At 51.8% G+C, this 22,488-nt stretch overlaps 1 protein-coding gene across 2 annotated transcripts in view; it reads left to right on the plus strand.

Annotated features, from left to right (window-relative positions):
* map3k15 (mitogen-activated protein kinase kinase kinase 15) overlaps positions 1–22,488 on the plus strand; it is a 170,579-nt gene that overhangs the window by 27,279 nt on the left and 120,812 nt on the right. For both annotated transcript variants that reach the window (XM_038802505.1, XM_038802506.1), the window contains exons 4-6: positions 420–588; positions 10,485–10,591; positions 21,348–21,518. In XM_038802505.1, coding sequence (XP_038658433.1) covers positions 420–588; positions 10,485–10,591; positions 21,348–21,518 — 447 coding nt within the window. The remainder of the gene's footprint in view (positions 1–419; positions 589–10,484; positions 10,592–21,347; positions 21,519–22,488) is intronic.

Raw genomic sequence — 22,488 nt, forward strand, 5'->3', positions numbered from 1 at the left:
GGTATCCTCCATGTCTCCGGGGGATGGGGGGAAGTTTATTTTTGATGCTCTATCAGTCCTCACTCTGCCAGAGTGATGGCATAAACCACACTCCCAGATTATCTGTGCACTGAGTGCCAGAAAGTCTGGCCTGAAAACCCGGCTGTGCATCCGGAGAGAAACACGCCGGCTTTCAGTCAGAGCCTGGCACTGACAAATTATGGAAAAGTTCCACCCATTGCTTTTACTGTTTTAGGAACATGCTTATGGAAATTGCACAAAATAAATAGGTAAAATAGATCAATAATATTTACAGTTTTGACCTCGTGTCACACGTTATGTTTTGGCTGCTTCATAATTTTAGTTGCCTATTGATTTGTAACCAGCAACACATTTGTTTTCATAGCTGTTGTGCAATCACTTTGTTGTTGTGTTCACAGCACATTTGCCAAGGATACCCTGCTGAGTGACATCAGAAAATTGAGGGAGAAATACCAAGGAGAAGACCTTGCCAAACAGCTCTCTGGCATTAAACAGCGTATAGAAAGCACTGAGGTCATCACGCCTGACATTATCACAAATTTGCTTTTCTCGTACAGGGACATCCAGGTACAGAGATGCAAAGTGCTTTGGAAGAGATGTTTGAATCTGTTCTGTAAAAAACTGCATGACGCCTTACTGAGGAAAAACATAAGAACCTGCAGACAGAGAGACTACAATATGACGAATAACAAATTAAATTTATATAGCTCCTTCAGAATGTAATGAAGGCTGAGTCAGCCTGGCTTAGCCCACTCAGTTCGCCTGCTGCTGAAACGCTCATCCATACCTTTGCTGCCTGTGACCTAATTCACACCAAGTTCCATTTATCATCGTCCTTGTGCTCGCTATCCTACATTGGCTCCCAATTGAGCAACGCCTCAGTTTTAAAATTCTCTTCCTTGTTTTCCAAACTACTCCATGGGTGCAATTCTCCAATTTGCAGACCTAAGTGCTCCCGACTGAAGGAATGCCGGATTGGTTCCCGCTGGCGCTAGGAGCACAGGGGAGGTGAGATTCCATGCATGCAAATTGGCCAGCACTCAGTCTAAGTGAATCTCGCCAGATTCCCAGTTCCCCAGGAGAGTGACTCCCTGGAGCTTGATGAGCTTTTAAGCTCCACACAGCACAGACTGACATTCCAGCCAAGAAGATGGCTTCATGAAGGCCAGTCCCAAGGTTCCTGGATGCCAATATAGAACCAATAGAGGATGCTGTTGAGGAGCCCAGGGACAATCTCTTCCCCATGGTGGGACCACACGCCAGCCTGTTGTGATGAACCAAGCCTGGATTGAGGTGGCAGATGCAGTGAGTGCTGACAACTTGACCAGGAGGGCTGGCATGCAATGCAGAAAGAAAATGAACGACCTTCTGATGTACCGTCAATTACCACGAGACAAGAATGGTGAAACAATCGAGGCTTTATTGCACAAGATGTTGTGCCTCCTGTAGCTGGAACCAGAATGGGAGCAGCGCAGGAGAGCATACACTTTTATATGCAGCCTGCTGGGGGGAGCCAGCAGGCTGGGATTTACTGTGGTACCCATAATACAGTGGCAGTACCTTAATACATGCAATGTGTTACCAGTGGTGTTGACCACATTCACCCCCTGTTTAAAAAGGAGTCCGGTGGGGGTGAAGAAAAACATTACAGACTGAGTCTGTTGGGTGCTCTGACCCTCCGCTGCGATCGCCGCAGTCCTGGAGGTGATGTGGGCGTTGACGTGGTCACGTGCGACTCCGGGAGCATGTTGTCCTCATTGATGCACGATCAATTGCACGAAAGACTCAGATTGGTACAACTGTGGCTTTATTACAGTCAGATGCGTGACCTCCTACTGCAGCTGGCGAAATGGCTGATCAGAAGGAGGACACGCATATTTATACGGCTCCTTGTGGGCAGAGCTAGCCGGCAGGGGCTACCGGCGAACCTGTAGTGCAGGTCCTACCTTACATCCCCTAATACAGGTGCACACAGTGGTTCACCACATTCACCCCCTGTTAAAAATGAGTCCGGTGGGGGTCGCGTGGAACTATATACAGTTTTGCAAATAATTTACAGTGGGGAGGAGAAAAAACAAAATGTTCATTTTGACGGTCCGGTGTCCGTCAGAGGTTAAGTCGATCCGGTGCTTTGACGATTCGCTGGGAGCGACGTAACGGTGGCGGTGATGTCGGTGTTGGCGGTGCTGGTGTCGCCGACGTCGCTGCTGGCGGTGTTGGTGCTGACCAGTAGTCGGATGACTCCGGGAGCGTGCCGAAATGTTCCTCGTCCTCTTGCGTGGGCAGGGGAAAGAGGGATGGACCTGGCGGGGCTAATGTTGGGAACGCCGGGGGAGGGGAGGGTGGCGGGTGGGTGGGGGAGTGTGTTGTAGTGGAACCTGAGGGAGCCAGGTCCCTGAGGGAGACAGTATCTTGGCGGCCATCGAGGAACTCCACGTAGGCATACTGGGGGTTGGCCTGGAGCAACTGTACCCTGTCCACCAAGGGGTCGCCTTGTGGAGTCGGACGTGCCTACGTAGAAGGACCGGTCCTGGAGCTGCGAGCCAAGTCGGGAGCGACACCCCGGATGTAGACTTCCTCGGGAAGGTAAAAACACGTTCATGGGGTGTATTGTTTGTGGCGGTGCACAGTAGTGACCGTATGGAGTGTAGTGCATCAGGGAGGACCTCCTGCCAGCGAGAGGCTGGGAGGTTTCTGGACCGTAGGGCCAGCTGGACGGCCCTCCAAATTGTCCCGTTCTCCCTCTCTACCTGCCTATTTCCCCGGGGGTTGTAGCTGGTCATTCTGCTGGAGGCGATAACCCTGCTGAGCAGGAACTGACGCAGTTCATCACTCATGAAGGAGGATCCCCGATCTCTGTGGATGTAGGCGGGGAAACCGAACAGAGTGAAGATGCTGTGCAGGGCTTTGATGACCGTGGCAGAAGTCATGTCAGGGCATGGGATGGCGAAAGGGAACCGGGAGTACTCATCAATTATGTTGAGGAAGTACATGTTGCGGTCGCTGGAGGGGAGGGGCCCTTTTCAGTCCATGCTGAGGCGCTCAAAGGGGCAGGAGGCCTTCACCAGGTGCGCTGGGATTTACTGTGGTACCTGTAGTTCAGTGGCAGTACTGTAATACATGCAATGTGTTACCAGTGGTGTTTACCACACCTTCTTCAACCTACTAGTGTGAGTAATCATCTGTGTGCCCCTGTCCCGAACCCCTGCCATCTGCCCCAAAATCCATGTAGCCCTGTAGGACACCACCTACCAGCATGTCTCTCAGAACGCACCCCCCAGGAATGCCCATCACAATCCCTACGCTCAGGTGCCTTGAGCACATTTGCCACAAACTAGAAGCCCCCCCAATACTGGCCTGCTGGCATCTCACAAGGTCCCTCTGTGACCCCAAGGATTAAACAGGATGCAATACGAGATAACATCAGAAGACAGGTGGTAGTGGCATGCCTGGGATATTCGTCCACACTCCCTTTGAGGAGAGGGCAATGGAACCCGCGGGGGAGGATGAAGAGTGAGTGGTGGCTGAATCGAGTTCAGCATACCACCGAAGAAATGAGAGTCCAAAGCAACTTTATCCAGATGTCCTATCTCAAGTGATCTTTCATTCCCCACAGCCCTGTCCTTCCCAAGAGCTGACCCTTTGTATTGCAGGATCCCCACCAGGTGAGGCCGGGCCATCCGGGATCACCACCCCCCGTCGAAACCCTCAAAACACCCCGTGTAAAGCTCCGGATATGACACCGATTTCTCGGCACCGCTTTCACCAGCAACATCCACCAGTGAAGAGACTATCACTTCGGTGCAACATGTTAGCAGACAGGCTCCTGGGTCACCCTCTGCTGAGCACCACACACCTGCTGTAGCACGTCAGCTGGAGGCAAGTGCTCCCGAGGGAGCAGCTGGTCCGAGGGCTACCCGATCCCAAGGAACAACCAGCCCCAAAACAGAAGTTGGCCTCTGGAAAAGATTTTCTCATCACTGGTGCAGATTCAGATTCAGAACCAGTATTAACAGGAGGGGTTGTCAGCAATATTCCAATGCCTGCAAGTCCAACTGGAAGAGTCTAATCGCCTTCAGATGTAGACAATGATGCTGATAGTGTGTGGCACCCAGGCCAACACTGAAAGGTTGCCGTCCGCAGTGGAAGGCCTGGGGCAAAATTCAGAGCCATGTGTCAGGACGTCCAAGGTTTGGATCACACTGTGATGTCCATGGCTGAGGCGGAGAACATGAGGGCCTAGCCACAGGCGGACATGTCCCAGGCACACATGGGCATTGCTGCACTCCAGACCTTGGCCCAGTCACAAGGGTCATGGCTGAGAGCATCAAAAACATTGGCTGGATGCTGATGGACCATGATCAGACACTAAGGGACATGATGCAGTCACAGTGAGACATATCTGTGGCAATGAGGGACATGGTCCACTTGCTGAGAGACCTGCACAGTCACAGAGCACCATAGCTGAGGGGGTCGACACCAATGTTCAGATGATGGCTGGTCTCTAGAACTGGCAGTGCCAGATGGCATTGAGACCTCTGGAGCTCACTCTATCCTCTAGAGTGGCCCAAGAGCCAGGAAGCATGCCGACGGAGGAGGAAGTGATGGGGCCCATCCCGGGGCCTCCTGCAAGGGAGGTGCTAGATCACTCCAGCCCTTCTGAATCCCCCCTCCTGATACTGGCTCATTTGCTGGGCAGCGAGCAAAATAGGCTGCTACCTCATCACCTGTGTTGGTGCCCTCTCCTGGCGTCAACTGACGAAACAGACAAATCATGTACTCAATGCAAGCTTTGACTTAATACAGTTTTTAAAATTTAACTCAGTAAGCTTATTTGAACAGTTACATAAGTTGCAAGACTGACAACTTGAACTAAAAATATTACTCGATAGAGAGAACGTGGCCAGGCCCGCTCTGGAGTGTGTGCACTGTGAGATTCCAGACCAAGGTCTTGCCTTATGGATGTTGTTCCCAAGGTTATCGCTGCTGAATCTTGAAAGTCCCTGCTATTTTATAAGGTTTTAGTTCTTAATTTATAATTCATTCATAAAAACAATCTTGGAGCATATAGGCCTCAGTCGCCCTTGAGAGAGTCTTGCTTTCGCTGTTTCAAAGTGAAAAGTCCAGTTCTTGTCGTCGTTCTGTCTGTTCCCATGAAATTCATTTTGTACAAAGCTGCAGCTTTTCACACACAAGTCTGACAATGTTAGCCATTGTCCTTTTTTACCATCATGCCTCACGACACAATGTTAGCCATTTTACCTACTCAGCACCTGTGACACGCAAAAGTCAGCCAGGCCCATCCAGCTCTAAGCCCTTCAGAGGAGGCCGACCAAGCGCATCACAGGTCAGAGAGAAAGAAAAGCAGCAGGTCACCTCCACATCTGATGTGCAATCTGGGGGAATGCCTAGAAGGGGCGGGAGGTCACGGAAGACAAGATACAGGACACCTAAGTTAGCAAGGGTGTAGTTTCACAATGTTAGTTAGGGAAGGGGACACTAAATTCAAACACGCACAATTAAACATATTTGCACTACCACTCCGAGTTGCCTCTCACCATTTCCCAAGGGTGGTAGGGTTGGACTCGAACTGGATCTGGGGCTGTGGTGGGGGCAGGTGAGTGGGGGGCGGTGGTAAAGGGAGTTAGTGCACATCTGACCTATGGATGTTCCACAGACCGAGAAGTGACAGGCTATGAGTGCAACAGTCTGATATGCCCTCTTATGATAGCATCCCCTATGCTATCATAGCTTGCTTTGTCTCACCCTGCTCCCCCCCACCCCCCACCACCCAATCCAGCTTGGGTCACTGTCTGTGTGGAGTCTGCGCGTTCTCCCTGTGCCTGCGTGGGTTTCCTCCGGGTACTCCGGTTTCCTCCCACAAGTCCCGAAATATGTGCCGTTAGGTAATTTGGACATTCTGAATTTTCCGTCTGTGTACCCGAACAGGCGACTTGGGGCTTTTCACAGTAACTTCATTGCAGTGTTAATGTAAGCCTACTTTCGACAAGAAAACATTATTATGAAATGGAGCCCATGAAAAAGAGTCCCCATCGCACAACCAGGGATCATCTGGGCAGACAGAGGTCTGTTGTCTTATAAACAGGAGTCAGATTTGCTCGGATAATGAGGAGCACCAGAGCTCATCTCACAGTGAGCTGTCTTCAACTTCCAACCTGCAGACAATACTCACTGATTCTGCAAACCCAGGCCCAACATCCTGTTGTGATGCTAAGATGAGCCTTGAAAAGGGGAAGCTGTGGTCGGAGGAAGAGTGGAAAGATTGAAGGGCAGGGGGCGGAGCGACAAAGGTTAGACAGAATGGGGGAGTCGCAGGGTGAAGGGAAGATGCTGTAAAATGGTGAGGAAAGTGGGGTGAAAGGGTGCGGGGCAGGTGGGAAGGAGGATTATGTGACAGAAGGGCTTGAGGACAAGGGGAGGGGTGATGGCGATGGAGCTAACAGGCTATTGGCCTCCGAGTCAGTCAAGCGTGAATTGATGAGGTTATCCCTGGATCGGCAGTTCGGCATAACCCTGATTGTGGCCTATCGAACCGACTCCAGGTCCTCACCGCGCTCCTCCTGGATGCCCTTGTGGTCCTTCTCATCCAATGAGGCATGATGTCCGTCTTCCTACAGCATGTTTCCCTGCTGCTGCGGCAGGTTGTGCACCTGCGGATGGTTGGCAGCAGGCCACCGTGATGTGCAATACCCCTGGAGAATTCCGCCAGAGGTGTACAGGCAGTGGAAATGCATCTTCAGCCTGATGCGGCGCTTGAATATGCTCCTGGTTGCTGAGTGGGCTTCATTGTAATGGATCTCTGCCTCAGTCTGGGGCCTGCGCACAGGCATCACAAGCCAGGATGTCAGGGGATAGGTCTTGTCACCCACTAGTCAACCCCTCACCTGAGTATGCTAGGATGCATACATTGTGCATGCTGCCTGGATAGCACATATGTGCATGATGTGCAGCTGGTGATCTCACACCAACTGCACATTACGGCAGTGGAACCCCCTCCTGTTGATTAAGGGCATACCCTATCAAGCTGGTGCTCAGAGGATGACATGAGTGCCATTCATAAGTGTGGCGAATTATAAACACTAATAATCCACACTGTATTGTACAACATGTGTTGAGCCTGTACCTTGTACTAGATCATGTGTAGTTGCGCGGCTCTACCCATAGGGGGAGATGAGGAGCTTGTACTGGGCTCCACCCTTGGCTCCGCCCATGGCTCCTCCCACTACCGGAAGTATAAAGATCAGTTACTGTGAGCCTGCTGCCAGTTCATCTAGAGTTCATCTCGTCACAGGCAGGCTCTGTTGTAAGACGATTAAAACCACTGTTCGCTTCTAACCATGTGTCACGTGAATTGATGGTCTCATCAATAAGCCCCTGGTTTTTGGTCATGACAGCGAAGCCTGCAGCCCGGGTATTCTGGTGGACCTGGTCCAGTTCAAAGGTGATGTAGTCCGATGCCCGGGCATCCATGACATCGTGGAAATACCTGTGCATGGATGTCTGTGATATCCCACAAAAGTTCCTACTCAAGCCCTGGAAGTTGAGGGCTGGACGGCCACCGGTAGCAGGTGTCCTCCTACTCCTCGTGATGCCAGGATTTCCACAACCTGGCACAGGTGCCATGCAGTCTCCTTGGTTCGGTGGAGTTGCCATCAAGACCTGGTGTTTGGCAGCTCTTTGAACGACCAGTATTAACAATAGATACGGGACCTGACGGGGCGCCACCTCCGTCCCCCCTCCTCGGCCTGATGGATTTCCAGCACTTGAGTTTCACCGGCTGGCATCTGCTGCACTCGCCACCATGAATCCGTGATGTCAGCAGTGGCCATGCAGACAGCAAGAATCGGGCGAGAAAAACAGTCAACGAGGTCATGTTTCCCTTGAGCCCCAGTCCCCACAAATCCCATGATCATCCTGCATGTGATTGCTGAGCCATCCTAACTATCCCACCCACCAGTGCAGATGTAATGAACTGTGGGCCACAACTGGAACCTTGCTCGATCACTTATGCTGCCCCACATCCCCTACTGTATGACCACAACCTCTGGTCCATGTGACTTCTCCCTTCACTCCCTGAGTAATGGTGAACCTCATTCTCTAGTGACAGTGAATAACCCTGTACGACCCCTTGGCCATGAGGCTGAAGCCTTGCCTATGACAGCCTCTTCCACTAAGCCATACATGGATATTGAGCCTGGGCTGTAGCCGGGAACTCATTAATGGTGGACAGTCAAGTGGAGGTTAGAGGTCAGCACGATTCTGGGAGGGCGCACTCCTCACAAGTCACTACCCGCAGGGCAGCCACTGAATGACATGTCACTTCAACATGCAACCCCATCGACGTTCCTCCCAACAACAGCCCCTCCCTCCCCGGTCCATTCTAGATCAGTCATTTTCAAACCCAGGGCCACGACCCACAGGTGAGTCATGGGCGGGTGTTGCAAGGGTTGTGGGGTCATGTGTCCTGGCATTACTGATCACGGGACCATGCGCCAGGGCGTTCCCGATCACGGGAGGAAGTGCTCAATGTTGCAATCGGCTTTGAAAAACGCCGACCACGACTGGCTTTCAGAATGCGGGCCATTCCGCCCATGCGTGCCCCCTCAGCAGTGCGCAGGCCCGGAGCAGAACGCCTCATCTTAATGTCAGCACACTGACCCAGGAACAGATCCTGCCTGGAGCGGCGGCAGAGAACAGGTCACACACCCCGACAAGTGAAATCACATGTTCTGGGCGTGTGAGAGAGATTCCTCCATTTTGCAGATGCCAGCAGTGCTGGTATGTGGACTAAACTCTGCTAATCTCCGCTTCATCTGCGGTGGAGCTGTGCATCTAAGGAGCCCGATGTGGTATCGCAACATCTGGTGGCCCTAAGATTCAGCTTAACCACGCCCATCTCTTTGATGAGAGTGCTGATACATTGAGAGTTTCCAGATATGCAGGGTGGATGGAAATCTACATAAACAGGAGACCTCTGAGCATTTTAAGGAAAATGACTGCATTCAACAGTTTAAATGATCAGGAGCCTGAAACTAACACCTAAGGGGTAAATTTCTAGTTTTTCAGAGCAGCATTAGGAGGTTCATCCATGGCACCCCGATCCCGAGGTTGGACCCCCCCACCCCATCCCTGAGTCCGCACCCTTGTCACCAAATTGGTCCCCACCAGCCCCAGGTCACCATACATACAACCCTCAGCAAGCGTGAAAAAATCTGAAAGGCCCTTACGCTCCTTAGGCCATGGTGCCAGGAACCCATTTTTAAACATTTACGATGTGAAACACCCAGGTGCATCATTAATGAGGGAGGGGATGGAAGATTTGGTGTGTTTTCCCACCAGCCTCTGCTGCGGGAAACACTCCATGTTCCTGCCTCCACCACAGCACTTAATTCCACCCAAGGGTTTTTGAATGTGAAGATAAGAGTTGCCGAGCCAGGGAGGTTTCGAAAGGAAGTTCCAAAGAGTCTGTGTCAAGTGAAACCACCACTGATGATGGGGTAAAGAGAGATAGCCTTTGGGAGAAGGATGAAGAACTGGAAGAGATTGCACATGTAGGATGGAGCAAAGCTATGGAAGTATTTTGAATTAATATCTATCAATATTTTTCGTCATTTTGTTATGGGCCAGGGTTTAGAGAACTCCAAAGTGTATCATGGAGTTCACCTGACCCACAACTTCTACTAGATTGTGGTATGGGGAGCACACAGCCCACTTTACAGGTCTGGTACAACAGAAATGGAAAAGTATTTTTTAAAGCAAAACAATGTTTATTCTATGAACTCAAGTTAACCTATTTAAAACATACAGTGAACATCTTAGCAACCATTAATTCAAATACACCCCCCCCCCAAAGAATACAACACTAAGTAATCCTTAAGCTGTCCTTTTAACATCCATAAGACTTTAAAAACAACCTTTAAACAGAAGCACATGAGGTTAAAGTGACTACTGAGAGCAGTTATTCGTTTTAGATCACCAAAGGATCGATTTACAGCCTTTGGATTACAGAGAGAGAGAGACTAATACCCCTTCTGGCTGTGACTGCAGCTATCCAGCTCTGAAAACGAAACTAAAACACACCCTGCAGCAAACAGCCTAAAACGAAAGTAAAAAGCTGATATATACCCCAGCTCCACCCACATTCTGGCATCACTGATAAACACCCATTTCTTAAAGGTACATTTTGAAAACACCCATTTCTTAAAGGTACTCTCACATTTCAACTTATACTCAATCCTCAGACCTCCATCCTTAAATGATATCAGCCTTGGCTCAGTTGGTAGCTCTCTGAATCAGACGGTTGTGGGATCATGCCCCACTGTCGACTTTTGTTAAGCTACCCAATATTTTTAAAAGGTTTTACCTCAGTGAAAATGTTTAAGTTTTTAAGTTTGGTCCTCAGTGTTTTTGCAGTGAGTTCTTCTTCACTCTTGCTCTGACAGGATTATGATGGCATGGTGAAGCTGGTGGAGACCCTCGAGATGCTGCCAACCTGTGACCTGGCCAATCAGCACAACATCAAGTTTCACTACGCATTTGCACTGAACAGGTACAGTTACCACTGCGAGGCAGCTGGAAGAGCACCTTGCTTCTTGTGCCCTGGGGCATTTTCACTCAGGATCGATTATTTAAGGAGAAGCCAGATAAACACTTGAGGGTGAAACGATAGAAGGTGAAATTGATAGAGTTGAGTGAAGAAAGGTTTGTGGAGGTCTCTGTGGAGCAGGGACACTGGCATCAACCAGGTGTGCTGTAAACATTGGGTTTTGTCATTTGTTTTATTGTAAGGCACTTTAATGCTGAACGTGACAAGAGGACGCGTGGCTAACAATTATGTTCTAAAATTAAAATGCAGCTATGGATATTCACAAAACACTCCTCTTGTGTGCCTGTGATTCTAATGATCATGTCAAAGATTAATACATTTGAACACTATTTCCCCTCCGAGCATATTCCACCATTGAATTATACCATGAATAATCTGTCATTCAACACCTATTACCTGCCTTTGTCCTATATCCTTCAATACTCTCATGCAAGAAAAATCTATCAATCTCAGACTTGATTTCCAAGTTGATTAATTACCTGATGCTCTTAAAATGTAGTTAAGGCTTCAAGAGCCAGCCAAGGATGACGTCCGCCCCCCCCCCCCCCCCCCCACACGTCCCCCCCCCCCCCCACCTTCTCCTCTCCCCCACCCCCATTCCTGCAAGATGGACAGGGCTACCACCACCCCGTGGTGGAACCCTGACCCAGCTGCAATCTCTCAATTCCTTCATCACTGACCACTAACCAGCGACTGAAGCTGACACCGCCCTACTCTGAATAGTCTGCAAGCACTAAATTAACAGGGAGCTGATTCGTCTATGAGAGATGTTAAATTTTCAGCAGGATTTGAAAGGGTAAATACAGACATAATCAATGTTGCCTGGTGTGAGAATCAAGTGCAAGGTGATATTGTCTTAAAATAAGAACCAAATGGTTCAAAAGCAATTTCAAGAAACACTTTTCCACCAAGAGGGCCGTCGATGTCTGGGCTTCCCTTCCCCAAACGGCTGGAGAAACTAAAACAGAACAATCTGAGCTTTCTGGACCATGATAGATTGACTTTTGTCAGGTTAGAGAATCAAGGGATATGGAGAACTGATGGAAAAGATGATTTGAGGGGAGATCAACCATGATCTAATTGAGTGGCAGAGCAGGCTCGATGGGCTGAATGGTCTACTCCCATTTGCCATTATATTCCAACAATGTTAGTTTGGCCAAGTATTTTCTTGTAGTTTGGTTTTGTAAGGGAGAGCTGGCATGTGGAATGGTTTTGGCATAAATTTAACCACTTTAACCACTGGGCTGGAACAAAGAGCAGCATTAACTGTTAAGGTCAGGATTCAACTTTAATGACCAGTAAGAGCTTTTGTAAGCAGCTAGCTTCACAATTTGTTTAGTTAAACTCTCCCTAAATGCAGAATTCAACTTACTGATTTCTCATCAGTAAATCAATGACCATTGAAGTTAAAATATAACCGGTCCACAACGGTTCTTTAGCAAAGGGAGGCAAACAACTCTATCCATGATTGGACTGCGGGAGAATTTAGTTCTGTCTTAGTGGGGGAGACGTGGAGACGGGCGAGGAGTGGGGTGGAGATATTACTTTGGAGAAAATGAACAACCAGCCTGTGCAGTGAGTGTTCCCTTCCCAGTCCAAGCCCAACTGCTACCAAACTAAATTTGACATCAGGCCCCGTGGTAGTAGTGAACCCTGGTACCAAATGGACATCCCTTGGAGATGCTAGCCAAGGCCTGACTTATTCCGGCCAGCTCTGACACTGAGCTGGTGCACAGTTAGGCTCAGGGAGGAGGTGAAAAGTCTGGGGAGGGGCATGCCAGCACCAGCAACAGCTAGTAAATCACATCTCTTAATTGTGGCTCCAGAAAAATATAACCTGTAAACATTTGTGCCAACATTGAGTGGCCACTTGCAGTCCCTTTAAGGACGAATGGTTAAGCCGTGTTACACCTGGTGTAACTTGGCAGCGTTTGCTCATCGAGGTACACAACTGGCATAAGACACTAATTTGCATAGAGAAGGAGCTTTACACATGTTTCAGACGGATGTGCTGATCATTCATTTGCAGGGCCATATCAATGTGGTTTAACTTGGGCATCAATGGGATAATCATGGTGCTACTTCCCCTAGTTTTTAGTTGTCCAGCTACTGGTTTTTCAGGTCAAATCAGATGATTGTGAGTTGAATTTCTTCCCTTTAATCAGTGAATGTCTTCTGAAATGGATTGGCATGCCACCCCAACGATCGTCACTAATCAGTCGCAGAGCGATAGCAATGGTATGGCTTCAGTTCCCATACCAACTGAGAAGGGCCCACCTTCTTGACCTTGTCCCCCACCTGAGGTGTGGTGACCCTCAGATTAAATCACCATCAGTCAGCTCTCCCCCTCAAACGGGAGAGCAGCCTACGGTTGTCTGGGATATGGTGGTCACTAATCAACACCATAAAGGAAATAATGGACAGTCCTGGTGGCATTAGAACAGGATAAAATTCTGCAGAAAATGTTCTGTTCTCGAGCATTTGACTGGTGCCCAAGTTGGAGTAACCATGGAATAGTCAAGCACCCGATCTGGTTAAAGTCAGAGTCATATCTGTGAGTGGCAATGCTGACTCCCCCTCCCCCCCCCCCCCCCCCCCCCCCCCCCCCGTGTATTTTCCTTCCCACCAGCAGACATGGGGAAACAAAGAAATGTGGGCTTGGGACTGAGAGTATTCAACATTTACACAGGAATCCAAGGTCTCCTGGCTTCAGGTTAAACAAGGTCAAGAAAATCTCCTGCTGACTATTACCAGCCGTATCTCTCCTCAACCGGCAAATCAGTACTCCTTAATATTGAGGGAAGAAAAGGCACCAGATTTACTCTAGATGAGGAGCCATCGCTGAATAAACTATACCACTAGCCACTAAACTGGACCTGTGTTAAGTGGTTAAGGATCTAAATGAGGCCTAATCGACTTAACTTCACCCTAGAAAAATGAATATTACTAAGAAGGAGGTTTTCCGGAAGTCAGATTAAGAGGAAACAGTTGACCTACATAAGTTTCAGGAACTGTTTCTCAATAGTTTCCACTCCTAACTGTCCACTCAGAAAGCGCTTTAAAAGAAGCAGTAATTGAGAGGAACGTCAGCCTTGCATTTTCCAAAAGTTTGTAAACGATCCTCACAAACATTGCACAGTTCTTTCTGTCGGGGCCAGCAAATGGTGTAAATGGCCAGGCAAATATGGTGTAAAGACAGAATTATCTGCATGTTCACAGTATTTGTAACATGATGGATAAATTGATAGTGCCAATAGAAATAAATGTAGCAATTATGAGCTTCTGTGAAATGGGTATGTTGTGACAGCCATTACAGAAATGTAGTTGCAAGGTGTTAACAAAGGATGAGATCTGTACAATAGCGAGAAATGATCTGGGGCGGGATTCTCTCAGACCGCGCCGGGTCAGAGAATCGGCGACCGTGCTGATTTTTTACGTGACGCCGGTCCGACGCCGTTCCGCCATTCTCCCAACTGGCGTGAACGCCGTAATCGTGAACGACGCCGCACCGCCCGGAGAATGGGCCGAGGGGGCAAATCCCGCGATTCTCCAGGGTCCCGTGCATTCTGCAGCCTGGATGGGTCGACGGCGCCGTTCACACCTGCAAATAAAAATCGTCAGCCAATTGTGCCGGCTGACAATGCAGGAGAGGAGGTGAGCGGCGGGCGTATTGCGCTTCTGAGATTCTCGGTACGGACACGGACGGGGCTGAGGGTGAGGGGGCGGGTGGGGGCCTCCATGATCAGGGGGGGGTCGGGTAAGGGGCCTCCATGTTGGGGGGGCGGGGCCTCCATGTTCGGGGGGGCCTCTATGTTGGGGGCGTGGGGTCTCCATGTTCGGGAGGGGGGTGGCCGGGCCTCTATGTTGAGGGGGGCGCGGCCTCCATATTCAGATGGGGGGGCAGGCCTCTATGTTGGGGGGGGCCTCCATTTTCGGGGGTCATTGGGTCTCTATGTCGGTGGGGCGGGGCCCTCCATGCTCGGGAGCAGGCCTCTATGTTGGGGGGGAGTATTGGGCCTCTATGTTGGCGGGGCCTCCATGTTCAGGGGTGGGGGTGTGGGGATGACATGCCAGCAACCATGCCAGGGCAGAGCGTTACCAGAGCCACTGCCGCCAGTACGGCGGGCAGGCTGATGGGCACCGGCCCCGGGAGCTGTCTGCCTGAATGGCCCCGGGCCTTGCCCATGGGTGTGGGACCCCCCCAGGGGCAGACCTCCCAGCAGCCGGCAACCATCAGCGGGAAGGGGCTGGGCCACACCCATGGCAGCCCCCAGTGAGTGCATAGCCATCCAACGATGGCGCTATCAGGAGGGACGGGCAGTATTGGGCAGAGCACGGAGGGTGTGGGCAGAGGTCTGGTTCCATGCGTGGCTGTGGCGCAATCAACAAACCGGGACAGACGTAGCCCATGGCTGTAGAGGGGGCCATGCGCCATCACTAAACATGTTGTATACAACCCACCCCCTGCAGATCATAATGTTTGGGCACCAGCCAGCGATGTTGGCACGCCATGGCGGGAGCCGCTGCCCTGCATGTGTCACTGTGGCAGCTTCGGCACATGCGGCTCAGAGCGGCTGCGGCAGCAGCAGCTGCAGCAGAGGGATGGGCTGCAGGGGGCCAGGTGGTACCCTCTCGGGCTGCACTGCCGCCTACCCGACGGGCGCAGGAGGCCGAGGCAGATGAAGACCGGAACATCGAGGGGGATGCACAGGATGACGATACCGATGTGGATGAGGAGCTGGGGGAGCAGGAGGAGGAGCAGGTGGTGATGGTGCCAAGGCACCGGAGGCACCCGATGAGGCCACATGTCTACTGGTGCCTCATGTCCTTCGAGGACCGGCATGACAGGGCATGCAGGAGGAGACTCAGGTTGAGTCGGGAAACGGTCGCACATATGTGCCACCTGATGGCACACCTGGCACTGCGTGGCACTGGGGGAGGACATGCTCTCCCGGTGGCCGTCAAAGTTACGGTGGTCCTCAAGTTCTATGCAATGGGGTCGTTCCATGGGCCGAGTGGGGATCTCTCCAGCATCTCCCAGCCATCGGTGCACAGGTACATCCGGGCAGTAACTGACGCCCTGTATGACATTGCGGACCGGTACATACAGTTCTCAGTGGACCGCGCCCACCAGAATGCCCGGGCAGCGGTATTCGCTGTCGAGGCTAGGATACCCATGGTCCAGTGGGTGATTGATGGGGTGCACGTCGCCGTGCGGCCACCAGCGGAGAACAGGGACATGTTCATGAACAGGAAGGGATCCTACTCCATGAACATTCAGGTGGTCTCTGACTACCGCATGATGATCCTGCATGTCTGCGCACAGTACCCGGGCAGTGTACATGATGCGTTTATCCTGGCACAATCATTCATCCCCGCCATGTTCGAAGAACGCCCCCCCCCGGCTGCGGGGCTGGTTGCTGGGTGACAAGGGTTACCCGTTGCGGTCATGTCTGATTACGCTTATACGGAGGCCACAGACCGACGCGGAGACCCGATACAATGAGGCCCATGCAGCAACCAGGGGTGTGATCGAGAGGTGCTTCAGCCTGTTGAAAATGTGCTTCAGGTGCCTGGACCGCTCTGGAGGGCCCTCCAGTACCCATACTGGAGAGGGTCGGCCGCATCGTTGTTGACTGCTGCGTCTTCCACAATATTGCCCAGCAGAGGGGCGACGTGCTGGAGGAGGGGGGGGGGGGGGCAGAGGGGGAGCCCGCGAGAGGGGACGCCTCTCTAGATGAGGAGGATGGGGACAAGGGGGGCAACAGATGTGACGCGGGGGGCTGGATATGGACGGGAGGCTGCACAACGCTACTGGCTTGGCCAGCGAGCATGCGAGGCGTTAATCGCCGCACGTTTCACCAACTAGGGGGGGTAGGGGGCTCTCTGAGCAGGGGCACTGACAACACCGTACCACCCCACCTCACCACCCAGCACCCCCACCTCCCACACCACCCGGCTACCTTTCCTCCCACACCACCACATGCACAGCACCCTCCAACTGCGGCACAATGAGCTGGTCTCACACGATTGCCTGCGGAAGCGGGTGTGCTCAATGCCATGGAGAATGATGACAATCCGCTCTGCAGTGAGCTATGAGCTCCAAATCGTTAACCAATTTCTGACTCATGGTCACAGCTACACCCTCCACGTGGGTGGTCTCTGTACGTGTTACAGACACTCCATCACATGGACATGTTGGGTGGCTGGCGACGGGGTGCCGAGTATGGCGGGGGAGGATGTACACCCACCTGGGCTCACCATTCCACCACCCTTCGAACACAGTGCCAATCAGTACCCTGCACGACCCCACGGCCACCGGACATAGAACAGAGGCATCTTCCATTGGTGTAACAGTGAGTTTAATTGTAACGGTAACATACAAGTGCCCTAGCCCCTATAACTATACTGTGCCCTGCACCTGTGCCAACGTACTAGGTGTCAAACGTCTTGGCCTTACAGGCCCTACCACTACGTCTCGGTGTTTCCCCAGACGGTACAGCAGGAGTGAAGGCGGACTGCTGAGACTCCTGCCCTGTGACTTGGCTCCCCGTTGGCACGCGTTTCCTGGGGAGGCCCAGCTTGGATGGGCCAGGCTGCTTCGCGGACGTGCTGGATGGCTTAGTGCCACCCAGTTCTGCCCACTGCCCACCATGCACCAGGGACGGGAGGGGGGGGTCGGAGAATCCGCTGTGTTCCGGGACCTCCCTTGCAAGCATCACTAGGATGGGCCCCAGAACCTCCTCCTCCCTCGGGGTGCCTGGTGGCCCCCGGGCCTCTCTATCGGATGGAGGTGCGAGCAGAGACAAGCCAAGAGGCACCCCTGACACCCGGCACTGCCAGTCCTGGAGGCCCGCTGTGGTATCATCCAGTGTCTGAATATCAGCAGCGATGGAGCTCCGGGAGTGGGCCATCCCTGTCTGGGACTGCACCACCTCCCTCTGGGCTTGTGCGACACCATCCAGCATCTGGGCGAGGACACCGATGCTCTCAGCGATGGCCTGCTGAGACTGAGCCATCAACTGGGCAATGCCGCTGATGCTCAGCGATGGCCTGCTGAGACTGAGCCATCGGCTGGGCAATGCCATTGATGCTCAGCGATGGTCTGCTGAGACTCGGCCAGACTGTGAAGCGCGCCTGAGATGTCTAGCTGGCTCTGGCACATGGCTGCCTGTGAGAGGGCAGCCCTGTCCAGGGCCATGGATGATGCATGCACATAAAGTCCCATGCCTTGCGTAACCTGACCCATGGCTGAAACCGTTGCACCCATTGCCTCCACCGTGGACGCCACCCGTGCGGTGTCGTCCTGGGTGGCAGCCATGATGGCACCACTCCCTGCTTCTGGATGTGGATTGACTCCTCCACCTGTGTCTGCAGTTGCTGGAAGCTGGCTGTCATCCCGTTGTCTAGTCCCTGGCTTTCTAACTGCATCGGGTCTATGGGTGGGACTGGAAAGTCCAGGATCCTGGGAACCATCTGGGTGGCAGCTGGTTGCTGTGGCTGGGCTGCTCTCCGACTGTCTGGCCCCTCGGCTGCTCCTACCTCCACCTGCTGTACCGGTATTGCTGTGTGATGCTCACCAGTCTGTATCCCAGAAGCCTCATCACTAAAATGCCCAACTGAGGTGCGAGTCTCTGCGATGGTGGGGGGTGTGGGTGACTGCAGTGACGCCAAGTCTAGGTTGTCATCGGACCCAACATCTGGGGGCTCCTGTGTCGAACCCTGGGCCGGTGTTCTTTCTGTCGCCACCATCTGAGGGGAAAGTCTGTCCGTCATCTGTATGTCACTGTCCTGGCTCGACGTCCTCTGTGCGTCACTGAACTGGGTCTCAGTCCTCTGTGCGTCCGATTCCTGTGTCCCAGGGATGGAGGAAGGCCTTCCTTGATATCTGCCCTCCCCGCCGTGGCGTGCGTCCCTGGGGGGACTTGGACCTGGCACTTGTTGGGGGCGAGCAGCGCCAGACGGTCCGGGACGATCGGCGGCAAGTCCTGGAACACACAATTCAGCATGTGTCGTTACACACGCGGACTGGGGTGAGGGGGTGTAGTGGGCGTGGGGGTGGGGTGAGGGGGTGTCACCAGGCAGGGGAATGGGGTGAGGGGGGTAGTAGGGGTGATTGGGGTGAGGGGGTGTAGTGGGGGGAGAAATGGGAGGAGGGGGTGTACTGGGGGGAGAATGGGTGGAGGGGGTGTACTGGGGGGCATGGGGGGGAGGGGGTGTACTGGGAGGAGGATGGGGCGAGGAGCTGTGGTGCAAAATGAAAAATGAAATGAAAATCACTTATTGTCACAAGTAGGCTTCAAATAAAGTTACTGTGAAAAGCCCCTAGTCGCCACGTTCCGGTGCCTCTTCGGGGAGGCTGGTACGGGAATTGAACCCACGCTGCTGGCCTGCCTTGGTCTGCTTTAAAAGCCAGCTATTTAGCCCTGTGCTAGACCAGCCACTAGTGGGTGGGCGAATAGGGGGAGGGGATGTAGCCAGGGTGTAGCCAGAGGAGTCTCACTTGCGGGTGCATCTCCGATCTGGCAAGGCGCAACCTCCCGGTCCCCAGCCCCGCCAACGAGGTCCAGTGCCCTCTGCTCGTGCACTGTGAGGGGGTGCAGTACAGATGAACCTCCTTCAGTTCTTGCACCCTCCCTGGGGTTGTGGGTGGTCTTAGAACATAGAACATACAGTGCAGGAGGAGGCCATTCAGCCCATCGAGCCTGCACCGACCCATTTAAGCTCTTCACTTCCACCCTGTCCCCGTAACCCAATAACCCCTCCTAATCTTTTTTGGTCACTAAGGGCAATTTAGCATGGCCAATCCACCTAACCTGCACGTCTTTAGACTGTGGGAGGAAACTGAAGCACCCGGCAGAAACCTATGCAGACAAGAACGTGCAAACTCCGCACAGACAGTCACCCAGTGGGGAATCGAACCTGGGACCCTGGCGCTGTGAAGCCACAGTGCTATCCACTTGTGCTACCGTGCTGTCTTCTCCTAGTGGGGTGCAGCAAAGCATGAGAGTTAGTCGGTACACAGCATCCCGTGCAGATGATGGCATGGGAGCACTGGGCACTCAGTCACGGTGGCTTTCAGGGGTGTGTGCAGCCCATGTGGGTAAAGTATGCAGTTTGGCACCCCTCCTGGGGGGGGGGGGGCGGGTTACTGTCACATGTGTGGGTTGTAGGGGTTGGGTCGTGCCAGGGGCACGTCTCAGTGTATTCACCCTGGCTGCCCTCGTCAGGTCGTGCATTTTCTTGCGGCACTGCTCCGCCGTCCGTGGGGTGTGCCCCACTGCGCTTACCACATTCCCCACCTCACGCCAATTCCTCCGGACTGGGCTGACAGGGTGCCGGTGGGCACGTCTGGTGCACAGGATCGCCCTCCTCTGCTCTATCGCGTCCAGCAGTGTCTCGAGGTCATGGTCCCTGAACCTCGAGGTGGCATGGCGGGGGGGCGTCCATCACGCCGGTCTCGCTATTTTGCGACACTCACGCACATTTTATGCGATGCGGCGCCACGTCATCGGGGCGTCGCGTGAAGGATGGCGGTATGGCACCACTCCCCCCTTCTCACTGAGTCCGTGCTGGCCCCTTTTGCGGGCCAGAATTAGTCGTCGGGTCGGCCAGTTCACGTCGTCGTAAAACGCGATGGCGTTTACGACGCCGTGGACACTCTGCCACGGGATGAGAGAATCCCGCCCCTTATTTCAGAAGATCAAGACGTCGAATCAGTTTGGTTGGAGTTAACAAAGACAGGAAGTCACTGGTGGGAGTAGCTACAATAGCTGGTGGATTGACTAAAACAGCACATCTATTCGGCTGTTCGCAATAAGAAGAGTACTGACCGTATTCAACCAAGCCATGCTTGCAAACCTCAGAACAATAGTGTCTTAATGTTAGATGTGATTCTGCAATTGGATAGCATTTGCTGAACAACCTACGAATTACACTAACCACAAATTTAAGATTATTGGTCAGGCTTGCGATGTAGCTCACTTACACTTGCTCGAAGCTCCATCTGTTCATATCAGGGACCTGTCGTATGCAGACAAAAGGAATATTTCCAGTTCACCTTTTATGAACCTACTGAGGTGAAAATGTCCTGGTTCTCCTCTCACTTCACTAACCATACCTGAGTGACATGAGAGCACTGCACAGTAACATACAAACCACTATCTGTTCCTCATTCCCCAAGAGAGCAAGTGGCTTCAGCAGGAAAGAGGGCTTCTCACCGGGCTATTGTCGGGATGGACTTGCATTGCAGTGCAACAGTAGTCAGCACTGCCTTCTAAGCTCAGTTGAACAGGATATGCAGCACAATCTGAGGAGCAGAGGTGCTTGAAGTGAGTTAGCTGTCAAAAGGTATTGCCATCCATCTTTCAGACCAGATGTTGAACAAAAATTCCATCTGCTCTTTCAGATGGATGTAAAAGATCCCATGACATTATTTTTAAAAGAACAGGAGAGTTCTGACCAATATCCTGACCAATATCATTCCCTCAATTGCCATCCAAAAACCGATAATCAAAACTGGTCATTATCACATTGTTGTTTGTAGGAACGTCCTATGCACAAATTAGCTGCCATAGTTCCTACATAACAACAGTGACTATGCCTTGCTGTACATTAATGTGAGGTTTTTTTTCCTTTCTTCAAGTCTTCTTGTTTCTCGTCCGATGTTGATTGTGCTATTTGTATTTTGCCTTTGCAGAAGGAATCACCCGGGTGACAGAGGAAAAGCCTTAAGTATAATGCTTGAGATCCTGAATCAATGTGTGCAGCCTGCCCCTGACATGTACTGTTTATGCGGAAGAATTTACAAAGACCTCTTTCTTGACTCATATTGTGATGATGTAGTCAACCGGGACAGTGCGATAGAATGGTAAGAGGATTCAAGTCCTTCGAAATGTATTGAGAAGCAATGGTGAACTTCCTCAGTCATAAAATCTTCTCATTTATATTTTTCAATCGAGTTGTTTCTTGACCTGTGGAACATGCGCAATCAGTAAGATCAGAACAAAACAGAAGTGAAAGAAATCGAGATGGCAGTTCCAATTCCAAGAGTGGAAGGGGAGGATCCAGATAGTAAGGGATCACATGATGGATGATTCTTGGGGCTGGTTGCTACTGACTAGAGTTCAATGGGCACTGAGCAGATGTGAGGACTGCAGGGTGTTTACTGGGTTTGGAGGAAATGCTACTGTTCCTTCTGGACCACAAGCAGTACTGTAAAGGCACTTATTTATTCACTCATGAAATATGAGCATTTCTGGCAAATTAGGGATCGCCCAACCCTAATTCTTCTTGAGAAGGTGGTGGTGAGCTGCCTTGAACCGCTGCAGTCCATGTGGTGTAGATACATCCATAATGTTGTTAGGTGGGGGGGGGGTTCAGGATTTTTACCTGATAGAAGGAACGGCGATATCATTTCAAGTCAGGATGGTGTGTGACTTGGCAAGGAATCTGCTGGTGCTGCTGTCACCATTAGTCTGTTCCCTTTATTTTTCTGGTTGGTAGAGGTCAGGGGTTTCGAAGGTGCTGCCTGAGGATCTCTAGTGAGCTGTTACAGTGCATATTGTAAATGGTACATGTTATATTTTAAATAATGACTTATCTAAAATATATAGGATGTTGCCTGGTATGGAGGGAAGGTCTTACGAGGAAAGGCTCAGGGAATTGAGGTTGTTTTCGTTAGAGAGGAGAAGGCTGAGAGGTGACTTAATAGAGACATATAAGATAGTCAGAGGGTTAGATAGGGTGGACAGTGAGAGTCTTTTTCCTTCAATGGTGATGACCAACACGAGGGGACATAGCTTTAAATTGAGGGGTGATAGATATAGGACAGATGTCAG

This window comes from Scyliorhinus canicula, chromosome 7, assembly GCF_902713615.1.
Source record: "Scyliorhinus canicula chromosome 7, sScyCan1.1, whole genome shotgun sequence".
Classification (NCBI taxonomy): Eukaryota; Metazoa; Chordata; class Chondrichthyes; order Carcharhiniformes; family Scyliorhinidae; genus Scyliorhinus; species Scyliorhinus canicula.